At 41.7% G+C, this 23200-nt stretch overlaps 1 protein-coding gene across 1 annotated transcript in view; it reads right to left on the bottom strand.

Moving 5' to 3' along the window:
* The window catches only part of SMARCA5 (SWI/SNF related, matrix associated, actin dependent regulator of chromatin, subfamily a, member 5), a gene marked incomplete in the record, with an annotated part of 249902 nt that overhangs the window by 191037 nt on the left and 35665 nt on the right, over nucleotides 1-23200 (bottom strand). The window contains 2 exon segments of the mRNA XM_053700211.1: nucleotides 15357-15536; nucleotides 15781-15881. Of these exon segments, the coding sequence (XP_053556186.1) occupies nucleotides 15357-15536; nucleotides 15781-15881 (281 nt within the window).

Genomic DNA, 23200 nt, shown 5'->3' with positions numbered 1-23200 from the left:
CTTGGTCACCTCTCTCATCGCCAGGGAACTCCTTGTTCCCCCCTGATGGTTGAAGTAAGCAACAGTCGTCATGTTGTCTGATTGGAATCTTATGAATCTGGCCTTTGCTAGTTGAGGCCAAGCCCAGAGAGCATTGAATATCGCTCTCAGTTCCAGGATGTTTATCGGGAGAAGAGACTCTTCCCGAGACCATAGACCCTGAGCTTTCAGGGAATCCCAGACTGCGCCCCAGCCTAATAGACTGGCGTCGGTCGTGACAATGACCCACTCTGGTCTGCGGTGATCCTGAGTCAGCAACCAACGGAGTGAGTCTCTGGTCTTCTGATCTACTTGAATCACTGGAGACAAGTCTGTATAGTCCCCATTCCACTGTTTGAGCATGCACAGTTGTAATGGTCTTAGATGAATTTGTGCAAAAGGAACTATGTCCATTGCTGCAACCATCAACCCTACTACTTCCATGCACTGAGCTATGGAAGGCCGTAGAACAGAGTGAAGAACTTGACAAGCGTTTAGAAGCTTTGACTCTGACATCTGTCAGGAAAATCTTCATTTCTAAAGAATCTATTATTGTTCCCAAGAAAGGGACTCTTGTTGACGGAGACGGGGAACATTTTTCTATGTTCACCTACCACCCGTGAGATCTGAGAAAGGCTAGAACAATGTGTGAGCCTTTGTCTTTGAAAGAGACGACGCTTGAATTAGGATGTCGTCCAAGTAAGGTGCCACTGCAATGCCCCTGGGTCTTAGAACCGCTAGAAGGGACTCGAGCACCTTTGTGAAAATCCTTGGAGCAGTGGCTAGTCCGAATGGGAGAGCCACAATAGGTAATGTTTGTCCAGAAAGGCGAACCTTAGGAACTGATGATGATCTTTGTGGATAGGAATATGCAGATACGCATCCACTAGATCCACGGTAGTCATAAACTGACCCTCCTGGATTGTAGGTATTGGTCTGAAAGTTCCCTCTTTTTTTTTTTTTTTTGGGGAACTACAAACAGATTTGAGTAAAACCCCTGACCTTGTTCCACAGTTGGAACTGGGAGTATCACTCCCATCTTTAACAGGTCTTCTACACAATGTAAGAATGCCTGTCTCTTTACTTGGTTTTAAGATAAGTGAGACATGTGGAACCTTCCCCTTGGGGGTAGTTCCTTGAATTCTAGAAGATAACCCTGAGAGACTATTTCTAGTGCCCAGGGATCCTGAACATCTCTTGCCCAAGCCTGAGCAAAGAGAGAGAGTCTGCCCCCTACTAGATCCGGTTCCGGATCGGGGGCTACCTCTTCATGCTGTCTTGGTAGCAGCAGCAGGTTTCTTGGCCTGTTTACCCTTGTTCCAGCCTTGCATTGATTTCCAAGCTGGTTTAGTCTGGGAAGCGTTACCCTCTTGTCTAGAGGCTGCCGAGTTTGAAGCCGGTCCGTTCCTGAAATTGCGAAAGGAACGAAAATTGGACTTATTCTTAGCCTTGAAAGGTTTATCTTGTGGGAGGGCATGGCCCTTTCCCCCAGTGATGACTGAAATAATCTCTTTCAATTCTGGCCCAAAAGGGGTCTTACCTTTGAAAGGGGTATTAAGCAATTTTGTCTTGGAAGATACATCCGCCGACCAAGACTTTAGCCAGAGCGCTCTGCGCGCCACAATTGTAAACCCTGAATTTTTTGCCGCTAACCTCGCTAACTGCAAAGCGGCGTCTAAAATAAAGGAATTAGCTAACTTAAGTGCGTAAATTCTGTCCATGACTTCCTCATACGGAGTCTCCCTACTGAGCGACTTTTCCAGTTCCTTGAACCAGAACCACGCCGCTGTAGTGACAGGAATAATGCACAAAATAGGTTGAAGGAGGTAACCTTGCTGTACAAAAATCTTTTTAAGCAAACCCTCCAATTTTTTATCCATAGGATCTTTGAAAGCACAATTGTCCTCAATAGGAATGGTCGTGCGCTTGGCTAGAGTAGAAAACTCCCCCTCGACCTTAGGGACTGTTTGCCATGTGTCCTTCCTGGGGTCGACCATAGGGAACAATTTCTTAAATATAGGAGGAGGGACAAAAGGTATGCCTGGCTTCTCCCACTCCTTATTCACTATGTCCGCCACCTGTTTAGGTATCGGAAAAGCATCAGGGTGCACCGGGACCTCAAGGAACTGTCCATCTTGCACAATTTTTCTGGGTTGACCAGATTGTCACAATCATCCAGAGTAGATAGTACCTCCTTAAGTAATGCGCGGAGATGCTCTAATTTAAATGTCACAACATCAGGTTCTGCCTGCTGAGAAATTCTTCCTGTATCAGAAATTTCCCCATCTGACAAACCCTCCCTCACTGCCACTTCAGATTGGTGTGAGGGTATGACAGAAAAATTATCATCAGCGCCCTCCTGCTCTACAGTGTTTAAAACAGAGCAATCGCGCTTTCTCTGAAATGCTGGCATTTTGGATAAAATATTAGCTATGGAGTTATCCATTACTGCCGTCAATTACTGCATAGTAACAAGCATTGGCGCGCTAGAAGTACTAGGGGTCGCCTGCGCGGGCATAACTGGTATAGACACAGAAGGAGATGATGTAGAACTATGTCTACTCCCTTCATCTGAGGAATCATCCTGGGCAACTTTACAATTTGTGACAGTTCTGTCCTTACTTTGTTTGGACGCAATGGCACAATTATCACACTATATTTGAATGGGGAACCACATTGGCTACCATACATACAGAACATGATCTATCTGAAGGTACAGACATGTTAAACAGGCTTAAACTGGTTAATAAAGCACAAAAACCGTTTTAAAACAAAACCGTTACTGTCTCTTTAAATGTTAAACAGGGCACACTTTATTACTGAATATGTGAAAAACTATGAAGGAATTATCCAATCTTTACCAAATTTTCACCACAGTGTCTTAATACATTCGAAGTATTGCACCCCAATTTTCAAGCTGTTAACCCATAAAATGTGGAAACCGGAGCCGTTTTTAATTTTAACCCCCTTACAGTCCCAGCCACAGCCTTTGCTGCAACTTCACCAATCCCAGGGGGGTATAAGATACCAAATGAAGCCTTCTAGGAACGTTTTTAGTGGATTCCAGACCCTCTTTTGAACTCAAAATTAACTGCACAGTAATGGCGCGAAAATGAGGCTCTGCCTACTACAGAGAAAGGCCCTTCCTGACTGGGAAGGTGTCTTAACAAGTGCCTGGTGCTAAAAACGTTCCCCAATGTTATAAAAGTGTGAAATACAACTTCAAACTGCATATAATACTTAAATAAAGCAATCGATTTAGCCCCTAAAAGTGTCTACCAGTTTATAGCCGATAATAAGCCCTTTATTCTGTTTGAGACTAAGAAAATGGCTTACCGGTCCCCATGAGGGGAAATGACAGCCTTCCAGCATTACACAGTCTTGTTAGAAAATGGCTAGTCATACCTTAAGCAGAAGAGCCTGCTAACTGTTACCCCCAACTGAAGTTATCTCATCTCAACAGTCCTATGTGGAAACAGCAAACGATTTTAGTAACTGCTGCTAAAATCATATTCCTCTCACAAACAGAACTCTTCATCTCTTTCTGTTTCAGAGTAAATAGTACATACCAGCACTATTTTAAAATAACAAACTCTTGATAGAAGAATAAAAAACTACAACTAAACACCACAAACTCCTCACCATCCCCGAGGAGATGCTACTTGTTCAGAGCGGCAAGGAGAATGACTGGGGGGGCGGAGCCTGGGAGGGACTATATGGACAGCTCTTGCTGTGTGCTCTCCTTGCCTTTCCCTGTGGGGGAGGAGAATATCCCACAAGTAATGGATGACACCGTGGACCGGACACACCAATGTTGGAGAAAACACTCATAAAAGACTGGAAAGGTTCTGTCTAGTGAAAATGAGCAAAGGGAATTGAATCCAATGCTGTGGCCATAAGACCTAAAACTTCTGTGCATATATAGCAACTGAAGGAAATAGAGACTAAAAGTACCGACAGACGGAACCCAATAGAATTATCCCTTGTCTGATAGAGACAAAGACAGTGACACAAACTATCTGGAAACCTAAAAAAGGTGACCCTTGTTTGAGGAATCAAGAGCTTTCGAAAAAAAAGATCCTCTAACTATGTCCTGAAGAGCAAGCGAATCATATGAGATTCCGCATCCTCAGAAAATAATCTGAATGAAAACAGAAAAATGAAAATATGCATTTATTGTATCTAAGGAAAACAAATAACGCTATCAATGACCATAAAAAGGCAAAATAGTTTGAATAAAACTCCAAACCCGGTTCCTAAAAAAGGAACTGGAAGAAATACCCCAGAAGATTCCAGGTCTGAGCAGCGCTTGAACCCCATGGGTGCCCAGCCATGCTTCAACAGTATCCAAAATATATAGGACAGAAACACACTTAAAGTGTTAGCCTTACTGGAATAAAATCAAAGAAATTTGGACAAAATAGAACCAAATAAATTTCAAAGAAGTCTTAACCTGCCCCTTACCAGCCAAGCTGGAATACGGCACGTACATCGCAATATTAGGGAGCTGATTTCGAACCCCAATTAAAAACATGTTACTTGGGAAAGAACTCAGGAATTCGTTCCTTAATAAGAACAACCAAACTAGTATAAGCTTAAAGTTTTAGTCTTAGAACTCAATCTTGAAGCCCAGAGTAACAGTTAATTGAATCCAATTATAAAACAAATAATTGATTATCTCAGAACAAAAGAAATATGGATTTTTTTTTTATTTTTTTTTTTTAAAAATCACAAAATTCTTCTAGCTAAAATAGCTAAAGATATAGATTAACCCTCATTTGCGAAAATATTCAATAAAATGAAGACACAAATGAAATAATTAGCAAGATAGTCCAGTTTAAAGGACCAGTCAATACAGTGGACTTGCATAATCAATAAATGCAAAACAACAAGACAAATGCAACAGCACCTAGTCTAGTAAATGTTGTCCCTAAACAATGCTAAAATAAATCATAATCTGATACTTGATCTTAAAGTAAACAGAAAAAATGAAGCAATTGCAATATCCAAATAAATCACAGGACCAAGAAAAGTACCTGAAACTAAATAATTTTCCATAAATAAGATACAACTATCTAAAGGAAAATAAATACTATTTTGCTATAGAAACAATAGCATAATTAGTAGAAGTAGAGAGATAGCCCCAATAAATTGGAGAACCCTCCAAATTGAATTTAACTGCTGGCAAAGAATATAGTTTAAAACCTTTGAAGAAGGAATAAAAGAAAATTCTCAGCCTATTCCATTCCCTAGAATGGGGAATTGGAAAGAAAACCTCTGAAAACACAGAAGAAATAAATAGGCAGAAATAGTGTCAGCTAGTCTTAAAGAACTAGTTACCTTAATATCCAAAATAATCAACACCTTTTCAACAAAGAACAAATGTACTTTAATAATAGAAAAATAATAAAAAAGTAGATTTGTTAGTGTCAATATCTGATGAAGAAAATTTCTGAAAGAGAAAAAACATCATCAGAGAAGGATAAATCAGTATGTTGGTGGTCATTTGAAACTTCAATAATTAAAAAAGAAGTGAAAAAGACCTAAAAATTTTATTAGAAGGCACGAAGTCAGACAAAGCCTTTAAAATAGAATCTGAAAAATATTTCTTATAAATCTTCTAAATATTTCTTGTACATAAGATGTAAGAATGGAAATATATAAAGCATAAACACTAATGGATTCTGCATGTAAAAGTATATCATAATAACTTATTACAAACCATAGCTAAAGATAAACATTTATAACATTTAAAATAAATGAACTTTGCTTTGGTAGAACTGAAACTCAGTTAAGCGTTTTTCCAGAAGTGGCTTCTGATTCAGGGTCAATCTGAGACATCTTGCAATATGTAATAAAAAAAACAACATATAAAGCAAAAAAGATCAAATTCCTTAAATGACAGTTTCAGGAATGGGAAAAAAAATGCCAATGAACAAGTTTCTAGCAACCAGAAGCAATAAATAATGAGACTTAAATATTGTGGAGACAACAATGACGCTCAAATTTTTTAGCGCCAAAAAAGCCGCCCACATTATTTGGCGCCTAAATGCTTTTGGCGGCAAAAATGGAGCCACATCCGGTAACGCCGACATTTTTTGGCACAAAAAACGTCAAAAAAATGACGCAACTTCCGGCGACACGTATGACGCCGGAAATGACAAGAAAATTTTTGCGCCAAGAATGACGCAATAAAATGAAGCATTTTCAGCCCCCGCGAGCCTAACAGCCCACAGGAAAAAAAGTCAAATTTTAAGGTAAGAAAAAGTGATTTATTCATATGCATTATCCCAAATATGAAACTGACTGTCTGAAATAAGGAACGTTTAACATCCTGAATCAAGGCAAATAAATGTTTAAACACATATATTTAGAACTTTATAAAAAAGTGCCCAACCATAGCTTAGAGTGTCACAGAAAATAAGACTTACTTACCCCAGGACACTCATCTACATGTAGTAGAAAGCCAAACCAGTACTGAAACGAGAATCAGTAGAGGTAATGGTATATATAAGAGTATATCGTCGATCTGAAAAGGGAGGTAAGAGATGAATCTCTACGACCGATAACAGAGAACCTATGAAATAGACCCCGTAGAATGAGATCATTGAATTCAAATAGGCAATACTCTCTTCACATCCCTCTGACATTCACTGCACGCTGAGAGGAAAACCGGGCTCCAACCTGTTGCAGAGCGCATATCAACGTAGAATCTAGCACAAACTTACTTCACCACCTCCACAGGAGGCAAAGTTTGTAAAAACTGATTTGTGGGTGTGGTGAGGGGTGTATTTATAGGCATTTTGAGGTTTGGGAAACTTTGCCCCTCCTGGTAGGAATGTATATCCCATACGTCACTAGCTCATGGACTCTACATGAAAGAAAAAGGAATTTGTTTATACAAAAAAATCATAACCACCATAAAAAGGGTGGGTCTCATGGACTCTTGCCAATATGAAAAAAGGAAATTTATGCTTACCTGATAAATTTATTTCTTTTACGATATGACGAGTCCACGGATATCAGCAGGAGGAGGCAAAGAGCTCCACAGCAGAGCTGCATACATAGCTCCTCCCTTCCCTCCCAACCCAGTCATTCGACCGAAGTTAGGAAGAGAAAGGAAAAGCCAAGGAGCAGAGGTGACTGAAATTTAACAAATATTAAAACTTGTCTTTAGAAAAAAATGACAGGGTGGGCCGTGGACTCGTCATATCGTAAAAAAAATAAATTTATCATCAGGTAAGCATAAATTTCCTTTTCTTTTACAAGATATGACGAGTCCACGGATTTCATCCTTACTTATGGGATACAATACGAAAGCTATAGGACATGGATGAAAGGGAGAGACAAGACAGGAACCTAAACGGAAGGCACCACTGCTTGAAGAACTATGGGGACTATTGGTGACTGAAAACATTTATTACCAGAGACCCCGGTTCATGACTGTGTATTGGTGTTTGTACCCTATAGCTGTGATAACATGATAAGAGACGCCACGACTGCATGGGTTACATTTATACTTTGCCCCGGTCTGATATGTCCGTGTCAACTTTTTTTTGTGGCGCAGTTGATAGCGTTCTCTGAGCTTAGAGCAACGCCCACGACAGGCGGGACTTTCTTTGGCGTGCTGGGGCTGGAGAGAAGCCCCGCAGTGTTCACTTCCGGAAAGTCAAGACTGGTAGTAGATGCTGTTTGAGAGACACCACGACCGCATGGTTACAAAGCAAGCGGTCTTGGGCATCGTAGTATTGATCCAGAGCTCGTCTTTGTCTGCTTGGTGGATCGAGGGGGCAGATAGGCCCCTCAGCAGAGCTGCTGAGGCGAGGTGCCGTTTTTTTCCTTCATTGGTGTCTGAAAGCATAACGAGTTTATTAACCGTTTGTCACTTTGCTTGCAAAACTGTGTAAGTAGCTCCATCTGGAGGGTTCTTGGGTACTGACAGTTTTCATATATTTTGAAAATAATTCTTATTTTTAAAGAGACAAGTCAAGTTGTTGTTTTTATTTTTCTGTTAAATCATGAATTCAGATATGATTCAAGCTGTCCCATGTTCTATGTGTTTGAATACCCCTGTGGAACCTCCTGTTCCTTTTTGCCCTTCATGTGTTGAGAGGGCTTTGCAATATAAAGGCCACATTTTTTTTGATACATCATTGTCTAAAGCGGATGCTTCTCAAGATACAGATGAGATGCAGAGTATGCCGCAGCTTTGTCCAAGCGTCATATCCTTTAACACCCGCTCAAGCGGTGCCAGGTATTTTGCCAGTTTCTGCCGCATTTACATTAAAAGACATTGCTGCAGTGATGTCTTCTACTCTTTCTGATGCGTTCTCATTTTCCTATATCGCACAGCAAGCGTACAAGAAGGGATAATTCAGCCTCTGATACTCTGATGGCGATTGAGAACATACCCTCCCGCAGTTAATTGGAGGGCACGGAGATCCTGTCTGCAGGTGAACTCTGATTCTGGGAGTGCCTTGCCCCTGACTGATTCTGAGGTCTATTTCAGGTTTAAGCTTGAACACCTTTGCCTATTACTGAGGGAGGTGTTGGTTACTCTGGATGGATTGTGACTTAATAGTGGTCCCTCCAGAAAAATTGAGTAAGTTGGACACATATTTGGAAGTTCCTTCTTCCTCTGATGTTTTTCCAGTTCCTAAGAGAACTTCAGAGATCCTTGCTAAAGAATGGGAGAGGCCAGGTATTCCATTCTCCCCTTCGCCTATTTTTAAGAAAATGTACCCTATAGCCGACGCTATTAGGGATTCTTGGCCGACTGTTCCCAAGGTAGAGGGAGCATCTCTACCCTGGCCAAACGGACTACTATCCCTATTGAAGATAGTTGTGCTTTTAAGGACCCTATGGATAAGAAGTTGGAGTTTGTATTTAGTTCTTAACGTTCTTCAAGGGGTTCCATTTGAACCTATGCAATCCATAGATATTAAGTTATCTTGGAAAGTTTTATTTTTGGTTGCTATTACTTCTGTTCGCAGAGTATCTGAGCTTTCGGCATTACAATGTGATACATCTTATTTTTCATTCGGATAAGGTGGTTTTACGTACCAAACCTGGTTTTCTTCCTAAGGTTGTTTCTAATAAAAATATTATTCAGGAAATTGTTGTTCCTTCCTTGTGTCCCAATCCTCCTAAGAAGGAGCGGTTGTTACATAATTTGGACGTGGTCCGTGCTTTGAAGTTTTACTTTCAGGCAACTAAGGATTTTCGTCAATCGTCGTCCCTGTTTGTTGTGTTTTCTGGGAAGCGTAGGGGTCAGAAGACTACGGCTACCTCTCTTTCATTTTGGCTGAAGAGTATCATCCGTTTTGCATATGAGACTGCTGGACAGCAGCCTCCTGAACGAATTACGGATCATTTTCTTTTTGTTAAACTTCAGTCACCCCTGCACCTTGGTTTTTCCTTTCTCTTCCTAACTTCGGTCAAATGACTGGAGTGGGAGGAGCTATATATATACAGCTCTGCTGTGGTGCTCGTTGCCTCCTTCTGCTGACCAGGCGATATCCCACAAGGATGAAATCCGTGGACTCATCGTATCTTAAAAGAAACACAATTTATCAGGTAAGAATAAATTTCCTTTTTCTCATAAATGAAAGGGAAAAAAAACTTAAAACATAAGCAGAGGAATCAAACTGAAACAGCTGCCTGAAGAACTTTTCTACCAAAAACTGGTTCCGAGAGGCAAATACATCAAAAGTGTAAAATTTTGTAAATGTATGCAAAGAAGACCAAGTTGCTGCTTTGCAAATCTGATCAACTGAAGCTTTATTCTTAAAAGCCCACAAAGTGGAGACTAATCTAGTAGAATGAGCTAATTCTCTGAGGCAGGGCCTGACCCAACTTCAAATAACCTGATGAATCAAAAGCATTAACCAAGACGCCAAGGAAATGGCAGAAGCCTTCTGACCTTTCCTAGAACCAGAAAAGATAACAAATAGTCTTCCTGGAATCTTTAGTGCAAGGATCTCTCCGAAGAATTCTTAGGATTAGGACATAAAGAAGGGACAACAATTTCTCTATTAATGTTAGAATTAACAACCTTAGGTAAGAATTTAAATGAAGTCCGCAACATCGCCTTATCCTGATGGAAAATCAGAAAAGGAGATTCACAAAAAAGAGCAGATAATTCAGAAACTCTTCTAGCAGAGGAGAGCCAAAATGAACAACACTGTCCATGAAAGTAGTTCAATGTCCAAAGAATGCTTAGGCTCAAAAGGGAGGAGCCTGTAAAGCCTTCAAAAGCAAAATTAAAACTCCAAGGGAGGAGAGATTAATTTAATGACAGGCTTGCCACGGACCAAAGCCTGTACAAAACAGTGAATATCAGGAAGATTCACAATCTTTCTGTGAAATAAAACAGAAAGAGCAGAGATTTGACCATTTAAGGAGCATGCAGACAAACCCTTTTCCAAACCATCCTGAAGAAACTGTAAAATTCTAGAAATTAACTAAAAGAATGCCAGGAGAATTTATGAGAACACCATGAAATATAAGTCTTCCAAACTCGATAATCTTCCTAGAAACAGATTTACGAGCCTGTAACAGTATTAATCACTGAGCCAGAGAAACCTCTATGACTAAGCACTAGACATTCAATTTCCATACCTTAAAAATTAATGATTTGAGAGCCTGATGGAAAAATGGACCTTGAGACAGAAGGCCTGGCCATAATGCAAGTGGCCAGGGTTGGCAACTGGACATCCAAACAAGATCTGCATACCAAAGCCTGTGAGGCCATGCTGGAGCTACCAGCAAAACAAACTATTGTTCCATGATGATTTTGGAGATCACTCTTGGAAGAAGAACTAGAGGCGGGAAAATATAAGCAGGTTGGAAACACCAAGGAACTGTTAACGCATCCACCGCTTTCGCATGACGATCCCTGTACAGGTACCTGGGTAGTTTCTTGTTTAGATGGGAAGCCATCAGATCTATTTCTGCAAGACCCCACATCTGAACAATCTGAGAATACACATCTGGATGGAGCGACCACTCCCCGGACACAAAGTCTGACAGCTGAGATAATCCGCTTCCTAATTGTCTATACCTGGGATATGAACCGCAGAAATTAGGCAGGAGCTGGATTCCGCCCAAGCAAGTATCTGAGACACGTGTTTCATAGCTTGGGGCCACAGTTGTGAAATTGTATGTCTGAAAACAAATGAACGGTTCTCTCTTCAACAGAGGCCAAACCCGAAGAGCCCTGAAAATAGCACAGAATTCCAAAATATTGATTAGTAATCTCGCCTCTTGAAATTTCCAAACCCCTTGTACTGTCAGAGATCCCAAGACAGCTCCCCAACCTGAAAGACTTTCATCTGTTGTAATCACAGTCCAGGTTGGATGAACAAAAAAGAGGCCCCTTGAACTATACGATGGTGATCTAACCACCAAGTCAGAGAGTCTCGAACATTGAGATTTAAGGATATTAATTGTGATATCCTTGTATAATCCCTGCACCATTGGTTCAGCATACAAAGCTGTAGAGGTCTCATGTGAAAACGAGGAAAGGGGATTGTGTCCGATGCTGCAGTCATGAGACCTAAAACTTCCATGCACATAGCTACTGAAGGGAATGATCGAGACTGAAGGTTCCAACAAGCTGAAACCAATTTTAATCGTCTCTCGTCTATTAGAGACAGAGTCAGGGACACTGAATCTATCTGGAAACCTAGAGACGACCCTTGTCTGAGGAATCAAAGAACTTTTTGGTAAATTGATCCTCCAACCATTCTTTGAAGAAACAACAAAAAAAAAAAAAGAATGATTCGTGTGAGATTCTGCAGAATGTAAAGACTGAGCTAGTACCAAGATATCGTACAAATAAGGAAACAACGCAATAGACCGTTCTCTGATAAGAGAGTAGGGCACCGAGAACCTTTGAAAAGATTCTTGGAGCGGTTGCTAGGCCAAAAGGAAGAGCGACAAATTGGTAATGCTTGTCTAGAAAAGAGAATCTCAGAAACTGATAGTGATCTGGATGAATCAGAATAAAAAAAAGATATGCATCCTGTAAGTCTATTGTGGACATATAATGCCCTTGCTGAACAAAAACAAAAATTTATGCTTACCTGATAAATTTCTGTTTGTCCAGAAAGGCAAACCTCAGGAACTTGTGATCTCTGTGGATAGGAATATGAAGGTATGCATCCTTTAAATCCACGGCAGTCATATATTGACCCTCCTGGATCAATGGAAGAATGGTCCGAATAGTTTCCATCTTGAAGGATCGAAGTCTGAGAAACTTGTTTAGACTCTTGAGATCTAAAATGGGTCGGAACGTTCCCTCTTTTTTGGGAACTACAAAGATTTGAGTAAAACCCCTGCCCCTGTATTGGAACGGACAAATTACTCCCATGGAGGAGAGGTCTTTTACACAACGTAAGAGCGCCTCTCTCTTTATCTGGTCTACAATCGTGAAAGAAGAAACCTTCCTCTGGGGAAGGAATTTTTGAACTCCAACTGATACCCTTGAGCCCGATTTCTAGTGTCCAGGGATCCAGAACGTCTTATCCAAGCCTGGACAAAGAAAGAAAGTCTGCCCCTACTAGATCCGGTCCCGGATCGGGGGCCACCCCTTCATGCTGTCTTGGTAGCAGCAGCGGGCATCTGGGGTTGCTTACCCATGTTCCAAGCCTGGTTGGGTCTCCAGGTGGGCTTGGCTTGTGAATAATTCCCTTCCGATTTATTGGAAGAGGGGACTCCCTTGAAATTTCGAAAGGAACGAAAATTACTCTGTCGTCCCCTTTGCTTAGATGTTTTATCTTGAGGGAGGAGGTGACCCTTCCCTCCCGTAATGTCAGAAATTATTTCTTTCAGGTCAGGCCCGAATAGGGTCTTTCCCTTGAAAGGAATAGCCAAAAGCTTGGATTTAGAGGACACATCCGCAGACCAAGATTTTAACCATAAGGCTCTTCGTGCTAAGATGGAGAATCCCGAACTCTTAGCCGCCAGTTTGGTGATCTCAAAGGAAGCATCCGTAATAAAAGAATTAGCCAGCTTAAGGGCCTTAATTCTATCCTGTATTTCCTGTAAAGAAGTCTCAGTCCTAAGAGACTCTTCTAGAGCGTCAAACCAAAAAGCAGCCGCAGTCGTGACTGTTACAATGCAGGCCGCCTGTTGTAATAAGAACCCTTGATGAACAGAGCTTTTTGAGAAGACCCTCCAACTTCTTATCCATGGGGTCTTTGAAAGCACAACTGTCCTCGATAGGGATAGTCTTACGCTTAGCCAGAGTAGAGATAGCTCCCTCCACCTTAGGGACCGTCTGCCAAAAATCCCGAACGGTGTCAGCTATAGGGTAACATTTTCTTAAAAATAGGGGAAGGGCAATATGGAAACCATTTTAAATGCTTTATTATGATTGACTGTACATGCCAATTTACATTATGTAATGTTTTATTTTCTTATGGAATTGTTAAAGAGGAAAAAAAAAAAAAAAAGATTAAGAAAAATTTAATAAAAACTTTTTCAAAATAAAAATAGGGGAAGGGGAGAACAGGATACCCGGTCTTTCCCATTCCCTTGCAATAATTTCCAAAATTCTCTTAGGAACCGGAAAAACATCAGAATAAGAAGGAACCTCTAAGTATCTGCCCATCTTACTCAATTTCTCTGGTGGGACCACAATAGAGTCACAGTCGTCCAGAGTCACCAAAAACTCACGTAGCAAAAGGCGGATGTGTTCAAGCTTAAACCTGAAGGGCCTCCCTACCCCCAATTCAGAGCCCTGGGAGGGTACATCGGAGGGTACATCGGAGATTGCCATCAGAGCATCAGAAGTCGCAGGGACCACATGGGCCTCTGTCCTACTGCGTTTCCCTTGTAAAGCTGGCAACTTAGATAAAACTTCTGAAAGAGTGGATGACATAACTGCAGCCATATCTTGCAGGGTGAATGAAGCGGACGCAGTTGAAGAACGCGGCGTGACCTGAGCGGGCATTAAAGGCTGTGACGCCTGGGGAGAAAGTTGCGGCATACCCTGAGTCTCATCAGTCTGAGAAACATCCTTAGATATACTTGCATTAAAGAAAATTTGTTCTTTACACTGTAAAGCCCTCTCAGTACATGAGGGACAAAAAGGAATAGGGGGTTCCACATTGGCATCTAAACACAGAACATGTACTTTCCTGAAGGTCAGCCATGACAAAAAACAAGCAATAGCAATATTGGTCGTGGTACTGTAATTAACAAATAAAAAGCAAGAACTTTGAGAAAATTTGCTGAAAAAAAAACGTGTACAGTGTCTTTAAAAATTAAACTGTATAGTTTTTACTGCTTCGCAATAAACAATGCAATAACAGGCAATCACTATAGGACTTTCAGTAGATAACCCCAATAAGTGTACACTCAAATTGTGTCCCTAAGACTATTGCACTGTTAATCACTTGCACCTCGCCACAGCTCTGCTGCGGCGCCTACCTGTCCCCACAAGTCACTCAACAGTACTCCGTGAACGGCGTGTCTAAGACTGCTTGTGAGATCACAAACACAAGCTGACTTAGGCCACACCGGAGCCTCTAGACATGCTGCCGCATCGACAGAATCAAGATATCAACTGCGCCCCAAGCTCGCAAAACGCTAAGCCCCGCCCATTTTGGGAGGAAACTAACTACGGAAAATAGAGACCGCATGGGAATAAACATGACGGTAATCAAAATACCTCCACACAATTTAGAGTGTACCGTGACCACCAATGTGCCCCCTCGAGCAGAAAACGCAACCCTGTCCTGCCATTAGCTTATTAACAGTTATCAGCCACAATCTCCTAGCGTCAAGCCATGTGTATCGGCCGGCTAATACTCATTAGGCCTCATATAAAACTTCTGCCACTATATAGTACAGGTTAGTTTATTGAATAAAAAGGGTAGACCCATGCACACAATTTATCCCTGTGCAAACTTATAACCCATTCCCAGCAAACGGTATGGGAGTCGCAGAAAGAATGAAAATCTCCCCAGTCTCCATTGCTGAAAAGCCTGCAGCTTTAGCCCTGAGAAAAATAGCACACACTGGTTCCATTTAAAAATAATAAACTCTTGATTGAAGAATCTAAACACCTCACTTTACCTCTTCCTATCACTAACACAGGCAAAGAGAATGACTGGGGTGGGAGGGAAGGGAGGAGCTATATATACAGCTCTGCTGTGGTGCTCTTTGCATCCTCCTGCTGACCAGGAGGCGATATCCCATAAGGATGAAATCCGTGGACTCGTCATATCTTGTAAAAGAAAGTACTCTATCGTAAAAAAATGCTATCGGTGCATCCCTAGTTATATCAAAATTAAAATTGCCTCAAAATATATAAAAGTCAAGGTACTTACTCTCTGATCCTTATCACCTATGAGACAAACTGCACACAGGCTAGGTACCCATCTCTTAAATTCAGCCATCCAGTTGTGCAAGGTAGACTTTGGAACCAACACCATGTGAGGGCCAGGAATACTTCTATAGTGTTTCATATATCCCAGAAGACTAATTGTTTGCAGCGTCTTACCAAGACCCTATTAAAAACACATTTAATCAAGTGTTTTAAACACAGATCAGTATATTAAAGTCGATCTAAAAGACATTTGACAACCTTTAAAGATTATAACAATTTAGTTTTCTATTTCACAGGCTTCATTGGAGTATTATGCAAGATAAAGGAATGTTAAACAGATTTCTAACAGATAAAATATTTAACATGTTAAAAAAAAAAAAAATGAAGTGGAAGAAAAAAAAAAAAAAAAAATGCAGGTTACATACCATTTCATCAGCCAGGATACCATTGATGCCATTCTCGTACAGAGAAATTAACCAGTTAAGTCCTCTGACTTGATAATCTCTCAGTTTACCACTTTTCACATCTGTAAAGACAAAGCAGTATGAACAAACAAAACTAATGCTTACCTCAATTTTTTGTTTCTGAAATGGTTCATAGGGCTCCATAACAAATGGGAAATATTTCCCACCACTAGGAGGTCAAGAACCCATAAAAGAGCTTAAAATCCCTCCCATCTCTATTTCGTTTAAACCCTTCGCGACCAAGGACGTGCCAGAAATGTCCTACAAAAAAATACCCTTTGTGACCAAGGACGTTCCTGGCACGTCCTCTGGGGTTTCAATCGGTGTAAGCAATTCCGATCGCTACCAGACGCTTTTATGGTGTTGCAGTGATGCCTGCAATTCCATATTTTTACACACCGATGCAGAGAGTCACTCTGTGGCCCTCTCTGCACCAGTAGCAATAGTGCCGATCGTTGGTGGGTGGGAGACTTAGCAGGGAGACTACATCACTCAAGAGACTCCTAGGGTAGGAACAAAGAGGCGCCAATAGGGTGATATCGTTTAAACACACTCAATAATAGCATACAACAATTGAGCTACTCACAAACGGAACGGCACTATGGGGTGCCAGAAACAGCAGACAGGGACCTATTCGTCGCCCGGCAGACAACCACTCAGCTAGACTCTCCGGGAGGTCACGTGGGGCCCTTCCACCAATCCGATGAAGAATCGCACACCTTCGTCCAGACAACCGAACAGCCAATCCACGGTCAGCTTTGACACACACCTTTCTCCCCAGCGATAATACCGTACTCCGTGAGCACTTGGCAGGGACAAAGCGGCAATTCACGGTAACAGCCAAATTCCACCGGAGACACGGTAAAATGGATAGGAAAAAGGACTCCAACGGGGTATAATTAAAACTATTTATTAAGTTTTAAAAGAAACAAGCAAAGCGTTTCTCGGCTACACAGAGCCGTTTCATCAGGCTATAGTAATGTTGTACACACCTGCTGTATAAATACCCCTCTGGACCAATCCAAGTGCAGTTTTTTTTTTACACTCCCCTACTCACGATCCTCTTATCTCTAATATACATCATAAGTGTCTATATGGTTGGTGTTAATTATTGACAATTTCCAAAACACAAATACAATAACCATTGTAGTTCAACGCACAATTATCTATAAGCCCATTTTCTACGGTGCACTAGCTGTTAGGGCTGCAAGACTCTACCATCCTAAAATTGATAAAAAAAATACAAACATTATCATTCTAATACATGTTAGATGGACCGTACATAGAAATATTGTAATTTACACATTTCCAAATAATTATTCTGATACATATTAAGTGGACTGTATATAGAAATATTGTAATTTATAAATTTCCAATATTGAAAAAACATAATTTATGCTTACCTGATAAATTCCTTTCTTCTGTTGTGTGATCAGTCCACGGGTCATCATTACTTCTGGGATATAACTCCTCCCCAACAGGAAATGCAAGAGGATTCACCCAGCAGAGCTGCATATAGCTCCTCCCCTCTACGTCAGTCCCAGTCATTCGACCAAGAATCAACGAGAAAGGAGTAACCAAGGGTGAAGTGGTGACTGGAGTATAATTTAAAAGATATTTACCTGCCTTAAAAACAGGGCGGGCCGTGGACTGATCACACAACAGAAGAAAGGAATTTATCAGGTAAGCATAAATTATGTTTTATTCTGTTATGTGTGATCAGTCCACGGGTCATCATTAATTCTGGGATACCAATACCAAAGCAAAAGTACACGGATGACGGGAGGGAAAGGCAGGCTCATTATACAGAAGGAACCACTGCCTGAAGAACCTTTCTCCCAAAAATAGCCTCCGAAGAAGCAAAAGTGTCAAATTTGTAAAATTTGGAAAAAGTATGAAGTGAAGACCAAGTTGCAGCCTTGCAAATCTGTTCAACAGAGGCCTCATTCTTAAAGGCCCAAGTGGAAGCCACAGCTCTAGTGGAGTGAGCTGTAATTCTTTCAGGAGGCTGCTGTCCAGCAGTCTCATAGGCTAAACGTATTATGCTACGAAGCCAAAAAGAGAGAGAGGTAGCAGAAGCTTTTTGACCTCTCCTCTGTCCAGAGTAAACGACAAACAAGGAAGAAGTTTGACGAAAATCTTTAGTTGCCTGCAAGTAGAACTTGAGGGCACGAACTACATCCAGATTGTGTAAAAGACGTTCCTTCTTTGAAGAAGGATTTGGACACAAGGATGGGACAACAATCTCTTGATTGATGTTCCTGTTAGTGACTACCTTAGGTAAGAACCCAGGTTTAGTACGCAGAACTACCTTGTCTGAGTGAAAAATCAGATAAGGGGAATCACAATGTAAGGCTGATAACTCAGAGACTCTTCGAGCCGAGGAAATAGCCATTAAAAACAGAACTTTCCAAGATAACATTTTTATATCAATGGAATGAAGGGGTTCAAACGGAACACCCTGTAAAACGTTAAGAACTAAGTTTAAACTCCATGGTGGAGCAACAGCTTTAAACACAGGCTTGATCCTAGCTAAAGCCTGACAAAAGGACTGGACGTCTGGATTTTCTGACAGACGTCTGTGTAACAAGATGGACAGAGCTGAAATCTGTCCCTTTAATGAACTAGCTGATAAACCCTTTTCTAAACCTTCTTGTAGAAAAGACAGTATCCTAGCGATCCTAACCTTACTCCAGGAGTAACCTTTGGATTCGCACCAGTATAGGTATTTCCGCCATATTTTATGGTAAATCCTTCTGGTAACAGGCTTCCTAGCCTGAATTAGGGTATCAATAACCGACTCAGAAAAACCACGTTTTGATAAAATCAAGCGTTCAATTTCCAAGCAGTCAGCTTCAGAGAAGTTAGATTTTGATGTTTGAATGGACCCTGTATCAGAAGGTCCTGTCTTAGAGGTAGAGACCAAGGCGGACAGGATGACATGTCCACTAGATCTGCATACCAAGTCCTGCGTGGCCATGCAGGTGCTATTAGAATTACTGATGCTCTCTCCTGTTTGATTTTGGCAATCAATCGAGGAAGCAGCGGGAAGGGTGGAAACACATAAGCCATCCTGAAGTTCCAAGGTGCTGTCAAAGCATCTATCAGAACTGCTCCCGGATCCCTGGATCTGGACCCGTAGCGAGGAAGTTTGGCGTTCTGGCGAGACGCCATGAGATCTATCTCTGGTTTGCCCCAACGTCGAAGTATTTGGGCAAAGACCTCCGGATGAAGTTCCCACTCCCCCGGATGAAAAGTCTGGCGACTCAAGAAATCCGCCTCCCAGTTCTCCACTCCCGGGATGTGGATTGCTGACAGGTGGCAAGAGTGAGACTCTGCCCAGCGAATTATCTTTGATACTTCCATCATTGCTAGGGAGCTTCTTGTCCCTCCCTGATGGTTGATGTAAGCTACAGTCGTGATGTTGTCCGACTGAAACCTGATGAACCCCCGAGTTGTTAACTGGGGCCAAGCCAGAAGGGCATTGAGAACTGCTCTCAATTCCAGAATGTTTATTGGAAGGAGACTCTCCTCCTGATTCCATAGTCCCTGAGCCTTCAGAGAATTCCAGACAGCGCCCCAACCTAGTAGGCTGGCGTCTGTTGTTACAATTGTCCAGTCTGGCCTGCTGAATGGCATCCCCCTGGACAGGTGTGGCCGATAAAGCCACCATAGAAGAGAATTTCTGGTCTCTTGATTCAGATTCAGAGTAGGGGACAAATCTGAGTAATCCCCATTCCACTGACTTAGCATGCATAATTGCAGCGGTCTGAGGTGTAGGCGTGCAAAAGGTACTATGTCCATTGCCGCTACCATTAAGCCGATCACCTCCATGCATTGAGATACTGACGGGTGTTGAATGGAATGAAGGACGCGGCATGCATTTTGAAGCTTTGTTAACCTGTCTTCTGTCAGGTAAATCTTCATTTCTACAGAATCTATAAGAGTCCCCAAGAATGGAACTCTTGTGAGAGGAAAGAGAGAACTCTTCTTTTCGTTCACTTTCCATCCATGCGACCTTAGAAATGCCAGAACTAACTCTGTATGAGACTTGGCAGTTTGAAAGCTTGAAGCTTGAATTAGAATGTCGTCTAGGTACGGAGCTACCGAAATCCCTCGCGGTCTTAGTACCGCTAGAAGGGCACCCAGAACCTTTGTGAAGATTCTTGGAGCCGTAGCCAATCCGAATGGAAGAGCTACAAACTGGTAGTGCCTGTCTAAGAAGGCAAACCTTAGATACCGGTGATGATCTTTGTGGATCGGTATGTGAAGGTAAGCATCCTTTAAATCCACTGTGGTCATGTACTGACCCTCTTGGATCATGGGTAAGATTGTCCGAATAGTTTCCATTTTGAACGATGGAACTCTTAGGAATTTGTTTAGAGTCTTTAAAAGATTGGCCTGAAAGTTCCCTCTTTTTTGGGAACCACAAACAGGTTTGAGTAGAACCCTTGTCCTTGTTCCGACCGCGGAACCGGATGGATCACTCCCATTAATAACAGATCTTGTACGCAGCGTAGAAACGCTTCTTTCTTTATCTGGTTTGTTGACAACCTTGACAGATGAAATCTCCCTCTTGGGGGAGATAATTTGAAGTCTAGAAGGTATCCCTGCGATATGATCTCTAGAGCCCAGGGATCCTGAACATCTCTTGCCCAGGCCTGGGCGAAGAGAGAGAGTCTGCCCCCCACTAGATCCGGTCCCGGATCGGGGGCTCTCGGTTCATGCTGTCTTTGGGGCAGCAGCAGGTTTCCTGGCCTGCTTGCTCTTGTTCCAGGACTGGTTAGGCTTCCAGCCTTGCCTGTAACGAGCAACAGCTCCTTCCTGTTTTGGTGCAGTGGAGGTTGATGCTGCTCCTGTTTTAAAGTTCCGAAAGGGACGAAAATTAGACTGTCTAGCCTTAGCTTTGGCTTTGTCTTGAGGTAGGGCGTGGCCCTTACCTCCTGTAATGTCAGCGATAATCTCTTTCAAACCGGGCCCAAATAAAGACTGCCCCTTGAAAGGTATATTAAGTAATTTGGACTTAGAAGTAACATCAGCTGACCAGGATTTTAGCCACAGCGCCCTACGTGCCTGTATGGCGAATCCTGAGTTCTTAGCCGTAAGTTTGGTTAAATGTACTACGGCCTCCGAAATGAAGGAATTAGCTAGTTTAAGGACTCTAAGCCTGTCCGTAATGTCGTCTAGCGTAGATGAACTAAGGTTCTCTTCAAGCGACTCAATCCAAAATGCTGCCGCAGCCGTAATCGGCGCGATACATGCAAGGGGTTGTAATATAAAACCTTGTTGAACAAACATTTTCTTAAGGTAACCCTCTAATTTTTTATCCATTGGATCTGAGAAAGCACAGCTATCCTCCACCGGGATAGTGGTACGCTTAGCTAAAGTAGAAACTGCTCCCTCCACCTTGGGGACCGTTTGCCATAAGTCCCGAGTGGTGGCGTCTATTGGAAACATCTTTCTAAATATTGGAGGGGGTGAGAACGGCACACCGGGTCTATCCCACTCCTTAGTAACAATTTCAGTTAGTCTCTTAGGTATAGGAAAAACGTCAGTACTCGCCGGTACCGCAAAGTATTTATCCAACCTACACAGTTTCTCTGGTATTGCAACGGTGTTACAATCGTTGAGAGCTGCTAAGACCTCCCCTAGTAATACACGGAGGTTCTCCAATTTAAATTTAAAATTTGAAATATCTGAGTCCAATCTGTTTGGATCAGAACCGTCACCCACAGAATGAAGCTCTCCGTCCTCATGCTCTGCGAGCTGTGACGCAGTATCAGACATGGCCCTAGCATTGTCAGCGCACTCTGTTCTCACCCCAGAGTGATCACGCTTGCCTCTTAGTTCTGGTAATTTAGACAAAACTTCAGTCATAACAGTAGCCATATCTTGTAATGTTATCTGTAATGGCCGCCCAGATGTACTAGGCGCCAAAATATCACGCACCTCCCGGGCGGGAGATGCAGGTACTGCCGCGTGAGGCGAGTTAGTCGGCATAACTCTCCCCTCGCTGTTTGGTGAAATTTGTTCACATTGTACAGATTGACTTTTATTTAAAGTAGCATCAATACAGTTAGTACATAAATTTCTATTGGGCTCCACCTTGGCATTGGAACAAATGACACAGATATCTTCCTCTGAGTCAGACATGTTTAACACACTAGCAAAAAACTTACAACTTGGTTATAATCTTTTTTAGCAAAAAACGTACTGTGCCTCAAAGAGGTACTAACGATTAAATGACAGTTGAAATAGTGAACTGAAAAACAGTTATAGCATCAAACTTTAAAACAACAAAACTTTTAGCAAAGGTTTGTTCCCATTAGTAAAATAACAATAATTAAATTTGACATAAAAAATACAAAGCAACGTTTTTATTCACAGTCACTATAAGAATTCTCACAGCTCTGCTGAGAGAATTTACCTCCCTTCAAAGAAGTTTGAAGACCCCTGAGATCTATCAGAGATGAACCGGATCATGCAGGAAAAATAAAAGTAACTGACTGGTATTTTTTGATGCGTAGCAAAGAGCGCCAAAACGGCCCCTCCCTCTCCCACACAGCAGTGAAGAGAAACGAAACTGTCACAAATAAAGCAAAAAAAACTGCCAAGTGGAAAATAATGCCCAAATATTTATTCACACAGTACCTCAGCAATGTAAACGATTCTACATTCCAGCAAAAACGTTTAACATGATAAATAGTTATTAAAAAGGATTAGTGACCTTTAACAGAGTAGTTCCGGTGAAATACCATCCCCAGAATACTGAAGTGTATACATACATGTCATTTTAACGGTATGGCAGGATTTTCTCATCAATTCCATTCAGAAAATAAAAACTGCTACATACCTCAATGCAGATTCCTCTGCCCGCTGTCCCCTGATCTGAAGCCTTTACCTCCCTCAGATGGCCGAGAACAGCAATATGATCTTAACTACTCCGGTTAAAATCATAGTAAAAAAACTCTGACAGATTCTTCCTCAAACTCTGCCAGAGAAGTAATAACACGCTCCGGTGCTATTTTAAAATAACAAACTTTTGATTGAAGTCATAAAAACTAAGTATAATCACCATAGTCCTCTCACACATCCTATCTAGTCGTTGGGTGCAAGAGAATGACTGGGACTGACGTAGAGGGGAGGAGCTATATGCAGCTCTGCTGGGTGAATCCTCTTGCATTTCCTGTTGGGGAGGAGTTATATCCCAGAAGTAATGATGACCCGTGGACTGATCACACATAACAGAAGAAACACATTTATCTTACCATAGATAATGTTAAAAACCCAATAAAATTATTGAACATAAAAAAAAATATTTAAAACAATATATCATAATAATAAATGATATTTATACAGTTGATATCAATACTGTTATATG

The sequence above is a fragment of the Bombina bombina genome, chromosome 2 (assembly GCF_027579735.1).
Source record: "Bombina bombina isolate aBomBom1 chromosome 2, aBomBom1.pri, whole genome shotgun sequence".
Lineage (NCBI taxonomy): Eukaryota > Metazoa > Chordata > Amphibia > Anura > Bombinatoridae > Bombina > Bombina bombina.
This window is presented reverse-complemented; position numbering and strand designations above follow the sequence as displayed.